The following is a 16,893-nucleotide window of genomic DNA, read 5'->3' on the forward strand; positions in this document are numbered from 1 at the left end:
GGACAAGACGGCCAGATTTCCTAAGAAGGTAAGAGCTGAATCTGCAGCCCCTTGTCCCAGGATAATCCAAAAAGCACAGCAGCCCGGTAGATCCAGGCGTTTAGGCTTGGCACTTCGCTGATTGCTTTGGAAAATCTGTGCCTCCTCCCCGTGCCCGTTGGGCTTTAAGCTCTTAAAGCAATTAAAGGCACCCGCATATCTGTCAGCCTCGATATAGCAAACGCTAAGATGCAGCAAACTCACGGAGAGCGCTGGTGGGAAGGGCCTCACGCTGCCCGCGTGCTGGGATCTTGCTGTTTTCTGCAGGAGGATGATGCACAGACAGCAGATCTAGGTGTCCCGTCCCTTTATGTCATATACCGGGCTGCCAAATCCTCGTTAGCCATTAATCAGCAAGGAGCACCTCCGAGGCAATGCCCCTGAGGAGCAGACCGCTCGCCAGTCCTACCCCACAGCCCGTCCCATCGCCTCGGGGACACAGCAGCAGCTACGGGAGCAGGGTGACCTGCAGGGTGCTCTCATCACCTCCTGCACTGACACAGCTCCCTGACCACACCAGGAGCTTGTGCATGTAGAATCTGCCCAGCACTTGGCACCATTTTGATCCCCTACACACGCCCTGATGGCCAGGCTGGTACTCAAAACCTTTCATTTTGAGGCTAGAATGCCTCAAATAAGCAGTAGCACTGCTGAAGAGCACCAAAGCACAGCAAAATCTGTTTTCCTTTAGCCCTATCTTCTCCCAGTCCTTATATGCTCTTGCTTCTGATGAGCAAAACGGCTTTCCCCTGGGTGCTCTTAGGAAAATTGATTAACTCATTAACTCAGCTGCCTCTCACTATGCCCCCTGCACCTGTGGGAGATCAATGGATTAACTGCAGGCTTGCTGGGAGTAAATAGAGCCTCCGTGCTACACCTGATGCTCTCTGAACTCCCGTCAGTCCATAAAACTGGGGATGGTCACTGTTGTAACTGCTGGGATTCAGGGTTTAAAGAAACTCAGCCAATTCCCCAGCAATTTTTTAGTTAACATTACAGCCGTAGAGATGTAATGCAGCAGAAAACCTGCACGCACACACAAAAATACAAATCCAAAAAGCAAGGAGAGACAAAGTTTATTGGGAGGAAAAAAAACAAGCTGTGAAAGTGAGGGTCAGTGACTGGCATTATCATGACAAATTGAAATTATCATGCCTGACCCTTCTCAGGCATTGGTATTATTCTATTTAAGAGGAAATCTTGTTTGGATCCAAAATGTTTTTCTCAAGTGTTTTATGTTTTTATGATCTTTCAGAAGTATTTTGTATTTGAGACACTTCATCTCTCCTGCTAAAAGATGCTTGGCATCTGCCTGGATAGTGCCAAGTCACACCCGGACACTTCCTCTCCACTTTACCAGTAACGTCAATCCTTGTCCGAAGGGGAACTGCTTTATCTAAGCACACAATTAGAGGCTCTGTACTCAGTTTTAAGCATCTCAGAAAGAGGAAGTACCGGCTCTGTAGCAATCAACACTGTCAGTTGTCTGATAACAATTATCAGCCCACAAGTGCAAGAGGCTTGTGCTGCAGTTTCAGACACCAGAAGTGAGAGGTGTGCAGCCTGTGCATTCACTCAGAAAAAAAGAGCTCAAAAAAAAACAGCAGAATATAAAACAGACCCTCAGGTTTGTCTGTTCATGAGAACAGAAGTGATTTATACTGCGCAATAAAATATCCATACACCAGAAGTTCATATAAATCCCACTTTTAATCATGGACAAATATACTTTTCAAGTAAAATTAACAGCTTTAAATAAAATATAAATTAACAGTTCAGAGTACTCAAAACCAAAAAAGACACTGTGCACGTCTACTCTAGCAGAAACAAGCCTAGGCGTATTCCAGTTCTCTTCACCTTACTGGAGTTTCAGGGCAATCTCTGAATGAAACAGAAATAAAAGATTAAAAAGAAGTGAGGTTTGCAACTACGGAGATATAGCTTCCTAGATAAAAGGGACAGATATTTGTGGTACCAGGTAACTGTCATAAAACTGATTTAAGTAGTTCTGTGGAAGTACAGCATTGGATGCAACAGATTTTTCTTCTCCATCACAGTACTTATTCCACAATATAAAATGAGAAAAGCTGATCTAAGAAGTTTTCTAACTGCTTTTGAAAACCCTGCACTTCCTTTTCTTTGACTGAGGAGATACAGAACTGAAGTCTAGCAATATCAATCCTGGAATCTGGAAAAGAAAATAAAAATATAGCTCATTCATCCTAGCTAACAGCATTTCACAGTCTCACCCACAGGATGAGAACTCACACTCACTCTTACCACACATAGCTTAAGTTGCTTCCTCTCACTGGCATCGAGTTTTTACTCGCCCCATTACACACAAAAGTGCAATATTAAAAAAAAATAAGTAATTTTTGGCAGATACTGTCTAATGAGACTAAGCCAAATTGACCCCCGTTTTCCCGTATTTTCAAAGCCTAGCTGAATTCCACGCTCCGGCCAATCTTCTTCTTCAATGATTTAAAGGGACAAAAAGGAGAAACCCTGAGGCAAGAATGGCTTTTTGTGCAGGAAGTCCAATAAAAGCTCTCCATCACAGCATCTCATAAGGCTCCTGAGATCTTCTGTGGTGGGAGGCCTTCCTCGATCCATAGGGAAGTGGACGAGCTATTACGCAGCATTCGCCTGTGGATCCGTCTGAGCCTTAGCAGATAAAGCAGGATGGAGAGCAGCACGATCAGAAAACAGACAAAAAACAAATAGTGATTGTAAACAAAAGAGAAGCTCCTCCAGTGGGAGTGACTTCCACGGAAGTTTTCTTGCTGGATGTCTCTGAAAAGAATCGAAGAGAGAAGAGACATAAATTGCAGATCAAGCCTTGCCTCCAAAGGATCTTACTAAAGAAAACAGAACCTCTTTTAGCAAAATACACTTTATCAAGCATTACTTGAGCTACCTGAAATACATCCTCAGGTTCTATATAATGCACTAGAAACGGCATCTTGTCTCCCCCTATCTGTCAGCTGCTTTGCTATCATTGTACCTTTCCTCACAAAAACTCTTCTCTTCCATCCAAAAACCATTTCCAGACATCTCAGAAAACAAGGGGTACCTTAGAGGTAAAAATCGTGTTCGGTAAAGAATGGCTCCCAACGTCCACTGCACCTCCTTATCGTACACCTGCAGGGCTGTTTTCAAACTGTTGTAGCTCACAGGAAAAGAGAAGCCACTGTGAAATACTTCATACATCCAGGCAGACTTAAAACACTGGTACCTGTAAAAAAAAAAAAAAAAAAAAAAAAGAGGGTCATCTAGTCAGGCATTTAATTTTCTGTCAGTTACAGAGTCCCAAAGGACTAGGGAGCACACTTAGACATGGGACTATCAGTAACTTTTGTGGCTGATGCAATATTTAAGGTTATATTCACACTTCCAATGATTTCATTAAATGGACCATTTGGACATGACCGCTCCCTGGCAACTCTGCCTGAACGAATTTGCTGTACAAACACAAATACTTACTTCAATCTGTGGAGATCAGCATGTGATGCATAAAGACCACGGTCAAAACGTTCCCGCAGGACAGACCACTTAGTGGCACAATAATCCTTAAAGAATGGAAAAAGAGATATAAACATTACTTCTGCCTTGAAAAGAGAAAAATGCCACTAGATAAGATGCTCTGTAAATACCAAAGGCTAGAAAACTCAAAAATAACAGTTTCCTTTGCATTGCTATTAAGTCTGACCACAAATTTCACGGTGTTTTGTGCAAAACCATTTTGACCCGTACTTGGCATTTGTGGTAAAATTAATATTCGTTAGGACTTAAATTGTTTAGTCATCCACTTGGAGACTAAGCCTGTTCTTAGGGCTCTGACAAAGCAGGTTATGTTCCTCTAGTTTACACTGTGGTATTACTGTCCCCAACTGGCTGATCCCTGTTAGGATTAACATCTGGGAAACTGGTACAGAATACATAAAACAAAAGAGAAAGCAATTTTAAGACGTTCCTAAATAGAAGCAAGAGGTGGAAACAACATGGACTCCTCCAGTATCAACAGTTTTTCCGGAACTGGACCACCCTGCCTCCTAGTGCTTTTACAGAATAGCTGCTTCAAACTACAGTTTCTCCGAAGAATACTTTACCTTTGCAGCTTTAGTAAATTTAGCAGCATTGTAATCTCCTCCCATGCGCAACACGTCCTCAGTGCAGTAATAGAACTCTGAGAAGCCGTAGAATTCACTGTTCTGAAAGTGCACGGCAGGCTGATAGACACCATTTAGAGATGTCTGGGTTTCGTTAGTCTTGTTCATGAACGGCTGAATAATTTCACGACATAGATTGAAGTCTCCTGTTCCCCGCAAATACATTGTCTGTCCGTTTTGATGGATCTCATCCTGAGCATCCAGGGGCAGGCAGGGATCTAAGTACGGTGCATCAGAAGTCATGCCAGTCTCTTTTCCCAGCAGTCTGGTAAAAAAAAACAATACAAACAGAAAAAACTGCAGCTTAGACACACCAAACTCCAAATTACACCAGCATCAAAACAAAACAGCATCCTCATTTAAAGAAACTCCAGCGTTGCACATAGCACACCAGAAATTACGCTTTATATCGGGATACTTTACTAAATATATTTAAATTTGGAGTTACAGAAGCTGTATCTCCAAGGAATTGAAGCTAGTTACCTGTTCTTAAGTACTGTGCTGGTAAATAGGCTGTCTTCGTATCTCTGGCGTGCTGCATTCCCTCCAAAGCCAAGGAACGTTGCGACATAGACTCGATACACGTGCTCCGTTTGATGAGCATCACAGCCCAGGTTGAATTCTGCAAGCAAGTTTTTGGCAACTTCCTCCTGTAGGAGCAGAATCACTAAGATTAGGTATAAACAACATGAACCAGAACCTGATATGAGCTCTTTGAAAAACAAGACGCCCTTGGTATCTTTAAACATCAGTCCTTACACATCGATTTTGCTTTTTATAGGTCCACGTTACCTTCGATTTGATAGGGAGAGCAAAGCATATTACTTATAAACAATTGCACTGGATGTTATCGATACTTAAAGAACTGCTACTACAGATACTGAAGTACCTTTTCCCATGGAAAAGGATGTGCTACAGCTAGGAAGCTCAACGATACTACTTCTGACCAAGTCCCCACACTACTGTTTTATGGTCTACCCAGCAGTGCTGTTCTTCATTTTTCAACGTGGAAGTTTTCAAACTTTCCAGGAAACCTCTGTCAGTCACTCAGCTCTTTCCACATACCATACATCAGTAGCTTGCAGTAACTTCTCAAATATTTAGGGGATGTGTAGCAGAAGCACTTCATGTAGAACACGCTTAGATAAGTAGAACAACATTGCAGGGTTTCCCACAGATGTTATAAATGAGAAACAGTGGTGAGACTGTAAGCACCACAGCCAGTTGTTGTCCATTCTTTGTTTAGGAACCCAAACAGGTTCCCGATCGAGAATACCTACTTTTGGTATGGTTTTACACTCAGATAAAGCCATACAACAGTCATTATCAATTAGCTGGAACAAGTATTAATTTCCAATTAATACTTGACCAGGGCAATCCACTCTGAATCTGAATGCTCACACTTTTAATAGTCCAAGCTATTTGATACACTACCTGTCTGAAAGGCAGTGTAGCTACTAAAACCTGTCATAATGAAAAACCATAATTTGGTTTAAAATACACATATATATAAAATATAATACACATCTCATTACAACAGTGCACTGAGAGTCAAACCATGGGGCTCTTATGCTCTTCTGACTTTAGACAATTTCTCAGTGATGTTAACGGGTGATTATCTAACTTTAAAAATTCAGAAGCTACCCTAGAACTCAGTATATTGCAATTAGAGCAAATTACATCCCCTTTAGGGCTTTCAGCAAAGAAATTTGCTTCCTTGAACAGATAACTTGTGCTGAGGATGTAAGTAGTATTTCAAACTTAACTGTTATCCTCATGCCCTGCTTCTTTGGTTTTTACCAACCCAACTTATGAAGGAAAAAAGACATATCTTATACAAGTTCTTATAAAAAAAAAACAAATTTTTGGTCTCTAAAACACAGTCTCCTAAGTGTAACACAGATTTCAAGTTGTATAAACACACATGCACACGCACACACAAAGAATGCAATGAAACTTAAAAGTAAGTGACAAAAACACAAATGAGTTGCTTAGCTGATGAAGGGCTCATATTTGCCATCTTCTCTTGCCTTTGTTTTGGATGTGATGAAATGAAGGAGAGGACTCAAACCAAAGAAAACAAAAGAACGAAAATGCATTAAAATAAACCAAAATGAAAAGAAGAAAGTTGCACAGATAATAACCTGCTGTGAAGAGGCAAAGCTTACAGTTTTAGGGACTTCGTATGCTATCTGAGTCGACACTCCGCCCATGTCAAGAATACCCACTGTCCTCTTACGGAAGATAGCCTCTTTGTTTTCGCTGCCTGGGACGTGCACCTCCACAATGGCTTCATCCTCTGGATAAAAAAATGAAAAAAAGATTGAAAAAATACTGCTAGGATAGGCATAAAGCAGCACTGCACTATTTGTAGTTTTTTATATTGTAGCAATGCAGATCATTAACTTTCATGCACAAGTTAAACAAACATCAGCATCTGCACACGTCCAGTTCACTAAAATCTTTATCTAAAAACACACCATCAACAGTGAAAGCACAGCAATGCACTTAAATCCTTCAGAAGATCCAATTCACAGTTAAGATACTTACCATCATCTGTATGTTCAAATCTTCCAAGAACAAAGTTGATGCCAATCCACGCATACACTCCTACACGCGTAAGAAAACATATTTGGACATTTCAGGAATATCTTAAACAGAGGATTTTTTATTTTTTTTTTTTGCATATGAGTTATTATATCACTGCTCATATTTTCTGTAATAAATATATTTAAATGTTAAACATTCCCAACACATTATTCTGCTTCTTTTCCACATTAAGATTTGGACAAAAACCCCAATTTGATATATTACAGTTTGATGTCAAAATTTCATAAAAAGCACGTCAGCTTTTAAAGTGATTTTAAGCCTCTAGCAAGTCAAGCACAATCAAACACTGCTCCTTTAGAAACCATTTTTCCCACTCTTCATCAAGAATGTTGTGCCTTATTCTGATACTACCCCCCAAAGGGTGAGAAAATGGACTAAAATCCTTGCTAAGTGCAGATGAGTTATTTTCACTGCTAATTAGAAAACATTTAGACAAGCTAGATCACAGCAGATGATTATCTCCACACTCCATCTGTTGCCACTGAGGAATAAGGTCTCACAACTGAACCAGAATTTTAAAAAGCCATAAATAAATAAAAAATTCTCCAAGTCGTACCCGGAAAGTAATAAATGTTTCAAAGATTATAATTATTTTTCCAACATTAACCTACCTTCCTGCTTCCCTGAAATAACTTCTGCGTGTGAGTCCGAAAACAGAAAATCAAAATGCACGGGAATATCAGTGAGCAGATCTTCAAGTATTGCCTTCTGCTGGCTGCAAAATTGCATTTTGAGCAGTTAAAAATAGCCAAAGACACCGAGCTCGCTATTCTAAACACTAAAAATAAGACAGCCAATAACCTTTCCGGCAGAATCCTCATTCCTGCAGTGCACAGAATATAAAGAGGAGTCTCTTTGTGTTTTGCACGGGGCACGTGTTCAGCAGCAAAGCTCAGAAGTGGAGAAATGTAATCACTGACCTTCTCAGGAGAGTTGGCAAACTCTGAAATACCTAGCAAAACAGATAAATTCGAAAGTGAAGCAACTCAAGCTTTGGGTATTTCCTGTCTGGGAAATCTTGCTAACCAACACACAGAGCAGAAAAAAACAAACCAAAACCAAACCCAGGAAATCAACTGCAGAAATAAGAAATGAATAATTAAGCTAACACTTAATCATCCTCTAAACATTAAACAAAAGGCTGTGCTGGCTACATTACCTATTCAAATAATTGGTTCAGATTGCTTTAGAGAAAGCAGATTACTTATTCACTAAATAAACAGGCCTGAGTTAACTGACAGCCTTCTCAGTAAGCAGACAAACCTCTCCCTCCTGCCTGTCAGCGTCACGTTTCAAGCTCTAAAGATGAACAAAGCTGTCTGCAAAGCAAACCCGAAGAAATCTGAAGGAGTGCCACGCTGACAACTTGCAAGTATCCTTTACCCAGACATTTTAAATATAGAGCTTGAAAAAACGAAAGGTTGGACAGGCAGCTAGCTAGAAAAATCACTGCAAAATAATTTCTTTCCAGTACCTGGTTTAATTTTCATAACCACCGGTTTTCTGTTCTTGTCCCTCATCTGTTTTATGTCCAGCAGGTCATGGGGGTTACCGTTGTGTCTCGGCCAGCAGTACACAAAAATCCTAGAGCCGCTGCTGCCACAGTCCACAACAATTCCATAATTTAGGTTGGGGTTGTTTGTGTCTGTAGCTTCAGTGTCGGTTACCCGGGCAAGATATCTAGAAGAAAACTTGGCGTTACCACCTGGCAACCGAGTTCCATATGGAAGCTTCTCCCAGCATCAGACTCCAAACAGGACAACAGTTTCCATCACAGGAATCACAGCTTTCAGTAGCATGCTGAAGGAAAGTGACGTGCTACCCATAATAAGCAAACTCCCAGAATAAATACCAAAAGCGACTTCCAGAAAAAAAATATCACTTAACATTCTTGCACCTGTAGTTCTCCTATCCTGCTACAAAAACTTTAAAGAAGTTATTAGAAAGCTGAATTGCTGATAAATTGAAAGAAATGTAGAAGGAAAATATCATTAACAAAACAAATTTTTACTCGTTTTTCCCAATTTGTTTATTCTACTCACACTTTCTGCCAGTGCCTTGTTTTTCATGCCCAAATTACATTTTTTTCCTCTCTCCAAGAGTCTTTTCAGCTCTCACCTGTGAAATCTTTTGTCCCTGGAGGCCCGCCCGTACTTGTTGCGGATGACAACCAGCGAGTAGTACAGCAAGGAGACAGCAGCAGCCAGAATCCCGATCACCACAATCTGCCGCAACGTCGTGTTGAACACACGGGGACACCCCACGGGGGAGATACTGAAGTGCCAAGAGGCAGGAAGCAAACACGAGATGCTGATCCTAAAATTCAGAGAGGATAATCTGCTGTAAAGACGGACTTTGCTACCAAAAAGAGGTGTAGAGCATTCTGAAACGAGCCAAGTGCAAATATTTATCAGAGAGCTTCTGCCTTTGGTATGTTCTAGCTCATTTTTGCTCATGCTCTGACTTCAGTTTAGACTATTTCCACATTCCCACATCTGAATTAATCGTTAGCCAGGAATCCACAATGAGGTTCCCTGTCCTTTGCTCAAACAACACCAGAATTGGGCAGTTCCTTGAGGATCCTTACCTCCCCATCTCAGGCTACGAGCAGGACCAGCAGACAGCGAGCAGCTGGCGTTCCAGCATCAGCCGGTCACCTCCGACTGACACGGCACAATCACTCTCAAAGCCATTGCGCTTCTGGGTCTGAAGTGAAGAACAGTAAGAGACAGGTGATGGTCTGGATATCGTGACAAAAAGCACTGCAGGTCGAGGGAGAAGATCCCTCCGTGAGGCCACACCGGGAATGCTGAGCCCCGCTTTGAGCTCCCCAGAACAAGACACACCTGGATGAACTGCAGCAAGTCCAGCACAGGGCCACAAAGATAGATAAGGCACTGAAGCACTTCTCATACGAGGAAAGGCCAAAAAATGGGATTGTTCTCACTCTCCCCTACAAATATCTCCCTGAAGGATGTAAAGAAGCAGGAAGCACTTTCCTCAGTGATACCCCCTGATGAGAGGCACCAACCCAAACACAACAAATTCCACCTGAACCTAGGGATATCCTTGCGTGAGGGCAGCAGGACACAGACACTACCCATCCACGGCTACAAATCCTAAAACCATTAAATCTGCACAAACCCTCCACCACCACCTCACCCACCACCCCCTGGACACCCCCCCTCCCTACCAGGAACCCCCTCCCCCTCCCCACCCCCTTCACACCCCCTTTTTAACCCCCCACGGCCTCCACACAACCCCATCCCCCCCCCACAGCCCCTCACACCCCAGGCCCGGACCCACAACCCACCCCAAACCCCTCCCGGGGAGCCCCGGCCCTGCCTCACCCCCTCCCCACTCGACCCTAACATCACCCCCAGACACCGGGGCCTCCCCCCGGGGCTCAGCAGCCTCCGTTCCCCACCCGAAGCCCCCCCAGAGGCCGCCGTTGCCCCCCCTCAGGGCCTAGGCCCGGCGCCAGCCCCGCACCTCCGCGTTCGCCGCCTAGCAACGGGCCCTAGCACCACTTCCGGGAGGCGCCGCCGGATGTGACGCAAGCACGCGCAGACGTGGCGCTGGGGAGGGGGGTGAGGATGGGAGGGAGGGGGCGTGGCTTTGCGGAAGGGGCGTGGTTTCTAGAGTGGGCGTGGCCTAGCGGGGTGCCGCGGAGGGGGCGTGGCCTCAGCGATGGGGGCGTGGCCTCAGCGATGGGGGCGTGGTCTCGCTTTTGGGGGCGTGGCCTCGGCCCTGGGGGCGTGGCCTCGGCGGTGGCGGGAGCGGAGCGCGGGCGGGCGCTAGGACCCAGCGGGGAGCCGCTCGCTAATTGCAATTACGGGGTTAATTACCGCGCCGCGCTGGGCAGGCGGGCACCAACGGCGTCCCCGGCATTGCACGCGTGGGAGCAGGCGGGTAGCTGCTTGGCCACCGCGAGGCGCGCTGCTGTGGGGCCAGCTGCACCAAATCTGTGTGGAAAATGGGGAAAATTTAAATAAATCTGACCCAAACGAGCCCCAATTTCGCTCAGTTTGCCCCTCAAAAAGTCCTGGGGGTGTTGCCCGAATTGTCACCGCACCTACACCTCGGTGGCAGAGCTCCCCTTCAGCTAAGGTGGCACCAGGGCATCATCACCCCCCCGCAGAGCCCAGGGGGGGTAAAGAGATGGGAAGTGGGAATTCTTCCCCAATTCCTTTCTCCTCCAAAAAATAACTAATTTTGGCCACTGGTAGGTCGTGCTGGGTGCTGCCACCGAGCGGCAGCACGGCTTGTGCTCCCTGATCCCTTGGGGAGTTCAAAAAGGCCACCAAAATGGGCTGGTGGCCCCAAAAATGCCATGGGGAGGGTCGGGAGCTTTGGATCAGGGCAAAGCGTGATGCCGAAAAGTGGCTTCAGACGCACGTCTGCCCCGGCCCCGGCTCGTCCTGGTGAACCCAAGCGAGCAAAACTCCCAAATCCCCGCCGGTGAGCGCTGCGTGCCCAGGCAGAGGCCTGGAGGAGGTTGCATAAAGCAGGGCTGGGTTAAACGCCGCTTCCCCACGGTGCTGGGCGATTTGGGGAGGTCATGGTCACCCCACAAGGACCACGAAGCCCTCGTTAGTCCGAAATAATTCGCCTTCTGAACGCAGGAGCAGGATGAGCCCTTGCTATAAGAATAGCTTCACTCATTGGCCTTCTAAAACCCATTTATTCTGGAAGATTAATCTATTTTTCCCCCAGAAAAAAAAATAATTTTGTCCCTGCAGCTCCCCAGCTCCTGCTTCTCTGCTTCTTCTCACTCCTTCTCCCATTGCAATTTGTCGCACCCCAGATTTTTGCCTCCACAGCGCGCACCCAGAGCAGCCCCAGGCTTTAAAAGCCTCGGCCGCACCGCAAGGAGACGACCCCGAGGTCCTCTTCCTCTTCCTGTGCTCACACAAAACCCTTTCATCTTCGCCTCCCGAGCCACTTCTGGGAGTTCTCAAAAGCGTTTTGAGTTTTGCTTCCCCTTTCTGCACTGAGCCGGCGGTGCCCGAGCTGTCCCTGGGGTGAGCCCATGCACCGGGTTCTGCATCGGGGTTTTGTGGGATGGGTTTTGCACAGCAGCTTTTGGAGGGCAGGTTTTGCACGCTGGGTTTTGCACATTGGGTTTTGGGTACCAGGTTCTGCACATCAGGTTTTGCACACCGGTTTTGCATGCCAGGTTTTGCACACCACATTAAGCATGCTGAATTTTACACACCAGTCTTGCATGATGAGTTTTTCACGTTAGGTTTGCACACTGGGTTTTGCACGCCAGATTAAGCATGCTGAGTTTGGCACATCGGGTTCTGCACGCTGGGTTTTGGATACCAGGTTTGCACTCCAGGTTTTGCACACCAGGTTTTGCACACCAGTTTTGCACACCAGCTTCTACCAGCAAACAACCAGGGTGGATTTGGGGCTCTGCTTACCACCTGCAGCCGTTTTGCCATGCGCCGAGAGCGAAGCCGCTCACCTCCAGTGTATTTTTCCCCATTAGCTGAAGGGTTTTAATGAATTTACCCCAAAAGCACTGAAGACAAAACCCTGCCCGTCCCTGCCCCCTGCCCACGGACACGCACGTGGCTTCAGAGCTATGGCAACACCTTTCACTTGGTGCAAGCATTGCTGCCATGCTGCAGGCATGCAGCTCTCCAAAACACCCAAAAACTGGAGTTTTTTAATGGGGTGGAAGCATTGCAACCCCGCTCCCTGGGCGTACCCCCTCGTTAGCTCTGCAGGGTGTGCACGAGCTCAGCTTGACCTAAAAGCAACTCAGGACCCTTGGGAACGGCTTCATCGCAGCCGTTGCCCGATGCTGCCGTCATCTGCAGAGACAAAGGCACAAGCAGCAGCATGTCAGCGGCGGCGAACACTTTTGCAAAAAAAAAATAATAAAAAAAAAAATCCATAAATGCCAGCGCTGCCATCAAGGCATGCAAAGAAAAAGCCGCTCCTCGTGCCGCTTTGCTGAGGGCAGAGCACGGCTTCTGCTTCTGCAGCAGCCTCTGGTCGGAGTTTGGCCTGGGCCCTACGGGATGTCCCCAAATATTGAAAGCACCAAGAGCGGCCGACATGAGCGGAGATGCCAGAGCCTGCAGGCGGCACGAAATGGAGGCCCGGGAGGAATGTGCGAGCTGGTTTTGTGCATGCTAATTATTTCCAGATGCATGCTCTTCGCAGCGACGGGGAAAATATTAGCTGCTTATGCTCATATTTCGCGCCCTTCGCTCGTACCTAGGGAAAACAGCGCGGTGCACACCCAGGTGCACACCCAGAGCTCGTGGCGGGGGCATTTGCAATTTCAAATTGCGACCCCGGCGAGGTGTGTGCATTATCTGGCAGCAGCACGGTGCCCACCCTGCCCACACCCTCCCAAATATCAGCCCGCAGCGGCACCGGGGCCGGCAGATAGGGGGGCAGCATCTGTCCTGGCCCCACTGATCAGCCCCGAGCAGTCCTGCAGGAGCGGGGCTGAGGTGTCACCACTCCTCTTCTTGTATTTTTATGTATTTATTTATTTTTTTTAGGTTAAAACTCCCTATTGCAGAGCTCAGCCTGGGCTCTCCCAAGCTGGCCGGGTTTTTATTTGCCCGTTTGCAGAGCTCCCGTTTCATCCTTTTGGGGCTCGAGGTTGCCTATGGTGCAAAACCCACCAAAATAAAAAAATCCACACCGCTTCGGGCTCATCCCTGGAACCACAAACCCCTCAGGATCTCATTTTCCAAGCAAACACCGGGGCTGTCCCCAAAACCAGTGACCCCAGTGGGCTCCTGGCAGCCTCCCGTGCCCGCTGCCACCGGTAAATCCCAAAAGCACCGGTGTGGGGCTGCGCCTTTCCCATTGTCTCCCCAGGGCTCCAAACCAGAAAGGCAAGTCGATGAAAAGCTTCTGTCCAGGAAGTAGCACAAAAAAAAAAAAAAAAAAAAAAAAAACGAGCTTAATTATACACATTCAGGATTGCCTCTCCCTGTTACCTTAATCCATTGAGCGAGGTAATGGTAAATTAGGTCAGATTAGGCTGAAACAAAACCCACGGGCCAAATTCCTCGCATCCACACCTCCTTCACCTCCGAGGTTGCATAAATGGTTATGGGGCCGGATCTGCCCCTGCAGACTTTTCAGGCTGAAGACTTTCCAGATTTCAGCTTTTTTGGCCCAATTCTCCCTTCACCAATGCCCCTTGAAGGCACCAACCTCGGTGCTGGTCCATATAAACCTGTCCTACACAAAGCGGCTGAATCCCGGTGAGAAGAGACGCCCCGAGCTGCCCAACGCAGGGATTTAGTGCCCAGGGTGGCTGATTTTCCCTTCCTAACCCACCCAGCTGATGCTCGAATAAGTGGGTCAGCCCACTCCGGAGACACAACAATATTATTTGCTTATTTTTATGCCATTTGCCAATATAGAAATAAAAAGTAACCGGAGCACATCGTGCTCAAAGGTCCGAGAGAAAGGGATGACACGGAGGGTTTAGGTTTGGACCAGCACAAAACCTGCAGTTTTGACCTATTTTTTCCACCTAAGGACAAGTCTGGGGTGCAAATCCAAAGGGCTTTGTGCTGCTTAAAATCTATTTCTTGGCATTGAACCTTTCTAAGGAGGAGCAGGGGTAGGGATCGCCTCACTGCTGTGGCACCGTGTCCATGCCACGTGGGATGGGGAACTGGTAATTCCTGCACGAAAACCCAGCCTTTCACAGGGCAGGCATGCGGCATGCATGCTGCCAAAAAATAAAAGCCATTGGGATTTCTCGGTGTTGGATTTTTGCAAATGAGATTGAAAACCTTCACCCCGAATGAGGTCGATTTGGTCGCATCCTTTTTCTATAGGGAACGCTTTGCGCCACAGCGCTACGAGGTGCCTTTTCCTTTCCACAATTACGAGCCCAATTACCGTGTTGAACACCTGAATTAATAGCAGCACCCTGTAATGTGCTGCTGGAGGGCAGCTCACCGTGCGAGGAGCTTCCCCTGCCCACCCCGGGCACCTTTTGGGCAGCACCGAACCCTTGAGGCGCTGCTCGGCCGCTGGAGATTTGGCAAATGCAAAAAAAGACTACAAAACCAAACCAAAAAACCCACCAACAATCTGCCTGGATCTGGCAGATAATGCCCAATTTCAGGTTCCCAGAAGGTGCCCGCCCGTGAGCGGGACACTCCTGCCTTATCTCCATGGGTGCAGCTGGTGCCTCCTGCCCCGATAAGCAAAACTGGGCGCTGCTGATGGGCTGGGGAGGGTCCCCAGCTGTCCTGGGCAGGGGAGCAGGAAAGCGAGGAGCATTTCACTCTGGTGATGGGTCATTTCTTCAAGAATCTGGCAGAAAATTTCTATTAAAGCCATTTAAAAGCTGTCCCAGGGCGCAGAGGTTAGGGGCGAGACCTCGGACCTGCGGGTCTGAATCACCGATTAATTCGTGGTGCATTTCGCAGCGACTTGTTGGGGTAGGGATGAGCGTGCCCTGAGCAAGCCTGCGGTCAGCCCGGGCTTTTAGCAGCACAGGAGGCTTCACCTGATGGAATCTGGGGATGGGATCGAGCCAGCTGTGTCCAAAAGGGGGTCGCTACACGAGGCTGAGCTGCGTCAAAGGAAGGGTTTTGTAAATCGCGTTGAGTTCACGCCGTTTGTTGATGCTTGGTGATGGGTGACTCTCCTTTGCTGTGTCAGGCTGGAAATAGTGCAGAAACCAAATATCACAGAGCATGAGTAATTCTGTCCCTTCTGCATGAGCTCTGTGCATCTCTGCCTCAGCTGCACCAGGTCTGTTCCCTTCGGGTTGTACGGGCAGCAGAACAGGAGCAGAGATTCCTCGTGGCCACGCCGCTCGAGGTTAAAATATAACCCTCTCCCACGTGGAAACAGCTCCATATTTCAGTCTGATTCATCCTATTTCTTATCAGGGAGCGAGACCTACGAGTGTAGGGGAAAGGGCTCATTATGGCGAGTGACACTGCAATTTCTCCACCCTTCTCTCCCCTGCCAAAGGCATTGGAAAGAGATTCGCTGTTGTTTATGGAAGAGGAAACCTCGATAAACTAAGTGGAGCAATACTGGAAAGTGTTCCCTTTTGAGTTTTAGCTCAGCTGCTTCCTCGTACGAGGCCGCGTTGCGAAAGGGAAGCTCTTGTGCTTTGATTTACGGCCGTGCTTCGTCCTGCAGATCGGGGTGATGCTCGGGGAGTGCCGGCTGCTGCAATTGCAGCCAGGCGCGTGGCTCCCCGGCTCCAAAATGCCACCTCCGGGCTGCTGAGCACCGTGTCACACCTTCAGCCAGCACCGACTCCCAGCTCTTCCTGCTCTTTGGGGCCCGTGGCGTTCTGCCGTGCCTCTCAAGGTTCAGGCAGCAATAAATTGCTTGGCATTATCACGGCCCTTCGTGCAAATGGTTAACCTTGGTTTCAGCGGGTGCGATGCGCCGTGACGCCACCTTCCCAGCAAGGTCAAATTCCAAAGGATCCCGAAAGGAGGGATCCCTTAAAGGCCAGGCTGTTGCTGCAGGCCAGCACCATGCAGGTTTTGCCTCACATCTGCACCTCAGGGCTCTAAATACAGTCAGTTTGGGTCGGTTTGATGGAGGAAGCAGTAATTATGTGCAAGGTGGGAGATACAACGAGGGACAGTGCTTGCTGCAGACCCCACCTTCCCAAAAACCTTTGCAGGGCAGCACACGATGCCCTCCTACACCATCCTATGAACTTTTCTCCCTATGCTGAGCCTCAGGACCAGGCGGGGTGTGGGCACCACATCCAGCTGCTCAGTTTAGGGGACATTTGGGGCTGCAGAGCACGCAGGCGCTGCTTATTTTAGGGGACGTTTGGGGCTGCGGGGGGACTGGACGTGGAGCATGCATGTGCCAGAGGCTAATTTCCATCTCATTTGCATGAAATGTGCTGATGCCCAACTCCTGAAAAAAAAATAATAAAAAAAAATAATAATAATAAATAATAAAAAAAAAAACTGATTTCCACCTCCTACAAAAATAACGCCTGGCTGGTGTCCCCTTCCCTCAAAAAATCCCCTCCCCGTGGCGTCCCGGCCGCGAATTTTCCCAATTTTCTCCCTTTTTCCTCCCCATCCAA

At 47.3% G+C, this 16,893-nt stretch overlaps 1 protein-coding gene across 3 annotated transcripts; it reads right to left on the bottom strand.

Moving 5' to 3' along the window:
* Positions 1 to 1,730: 1,730 nt before the first annotated feature.
* On the bottom strand, positions 1,731 to 10,409 carry ENTPD4 (ectonucleoside triphosphate diphosphohydrolase 4). Of its 3 annotated transcripts, none has more exons than XM_068662303.1 (14): positions 10,311 to 10,409; positions 9,665 to 9,785; positions 9,406 to 9,524; positions 8,937 to 9,134; positions 8,293 to 8,498; positions 7,620 to 7,770; positions 7,430 to 7,533; positions 6,759 to 6,818; positions 6,377 to 6,507; positions 4,692 to 4,858; positions 4,149 to 4,473; positions 3,523 to 3,608; positions 3,113 to 3,274; positions 1,731 to 2,832 (listed from the first exon to the last, which is right to left on the bottom strand). In XM_068662303.1, exons 3-14 carry the CDS (start codon positions 9,411 to 9,413, stop codon positions 2,604 to 2,606), a joined length of 1,827 nt encoding a protein of 608 aa, XP_068518404.1. In that variant the 5' UTR covers positions 9,414 to 9,524; positions 9,665 to 9,785; positions 10,311 to 10,409; the 3' UTR covers positions 1,731 to 2,603. The 3 variants fall into 3 exon arrangements, with proteins under 3 accessions (XP_068518404.1, XP_068518401.1, XP_068518403.1); XM_068662300.1 differs by having other exon boundaries at positions 6,353 to 6,507; XM_068662302.1 differs by lacking the exon at positions 9,665 to 9,785 and having other exon boundaries at positions 6,353 to 6,507; positions 10,311 to 10,408.
* Positions 10,410 to 16,893: the final 6,484 nt, after the last annotated feature.

This window comes from Anas acuta, chromosome 27, assembly GCF_963932015.1.
Source record: "Anas acuta chromosome 27, bAnaAcu1.1, whole genome shotgun sequence".
In the NCBI taxonomy this organism is placed as follows: domain Eukaryota; kingdom Metazoa; phylum Chordata; class Aves; order Anseriformes; family Anatidae; genus Anas; species Anas acuta.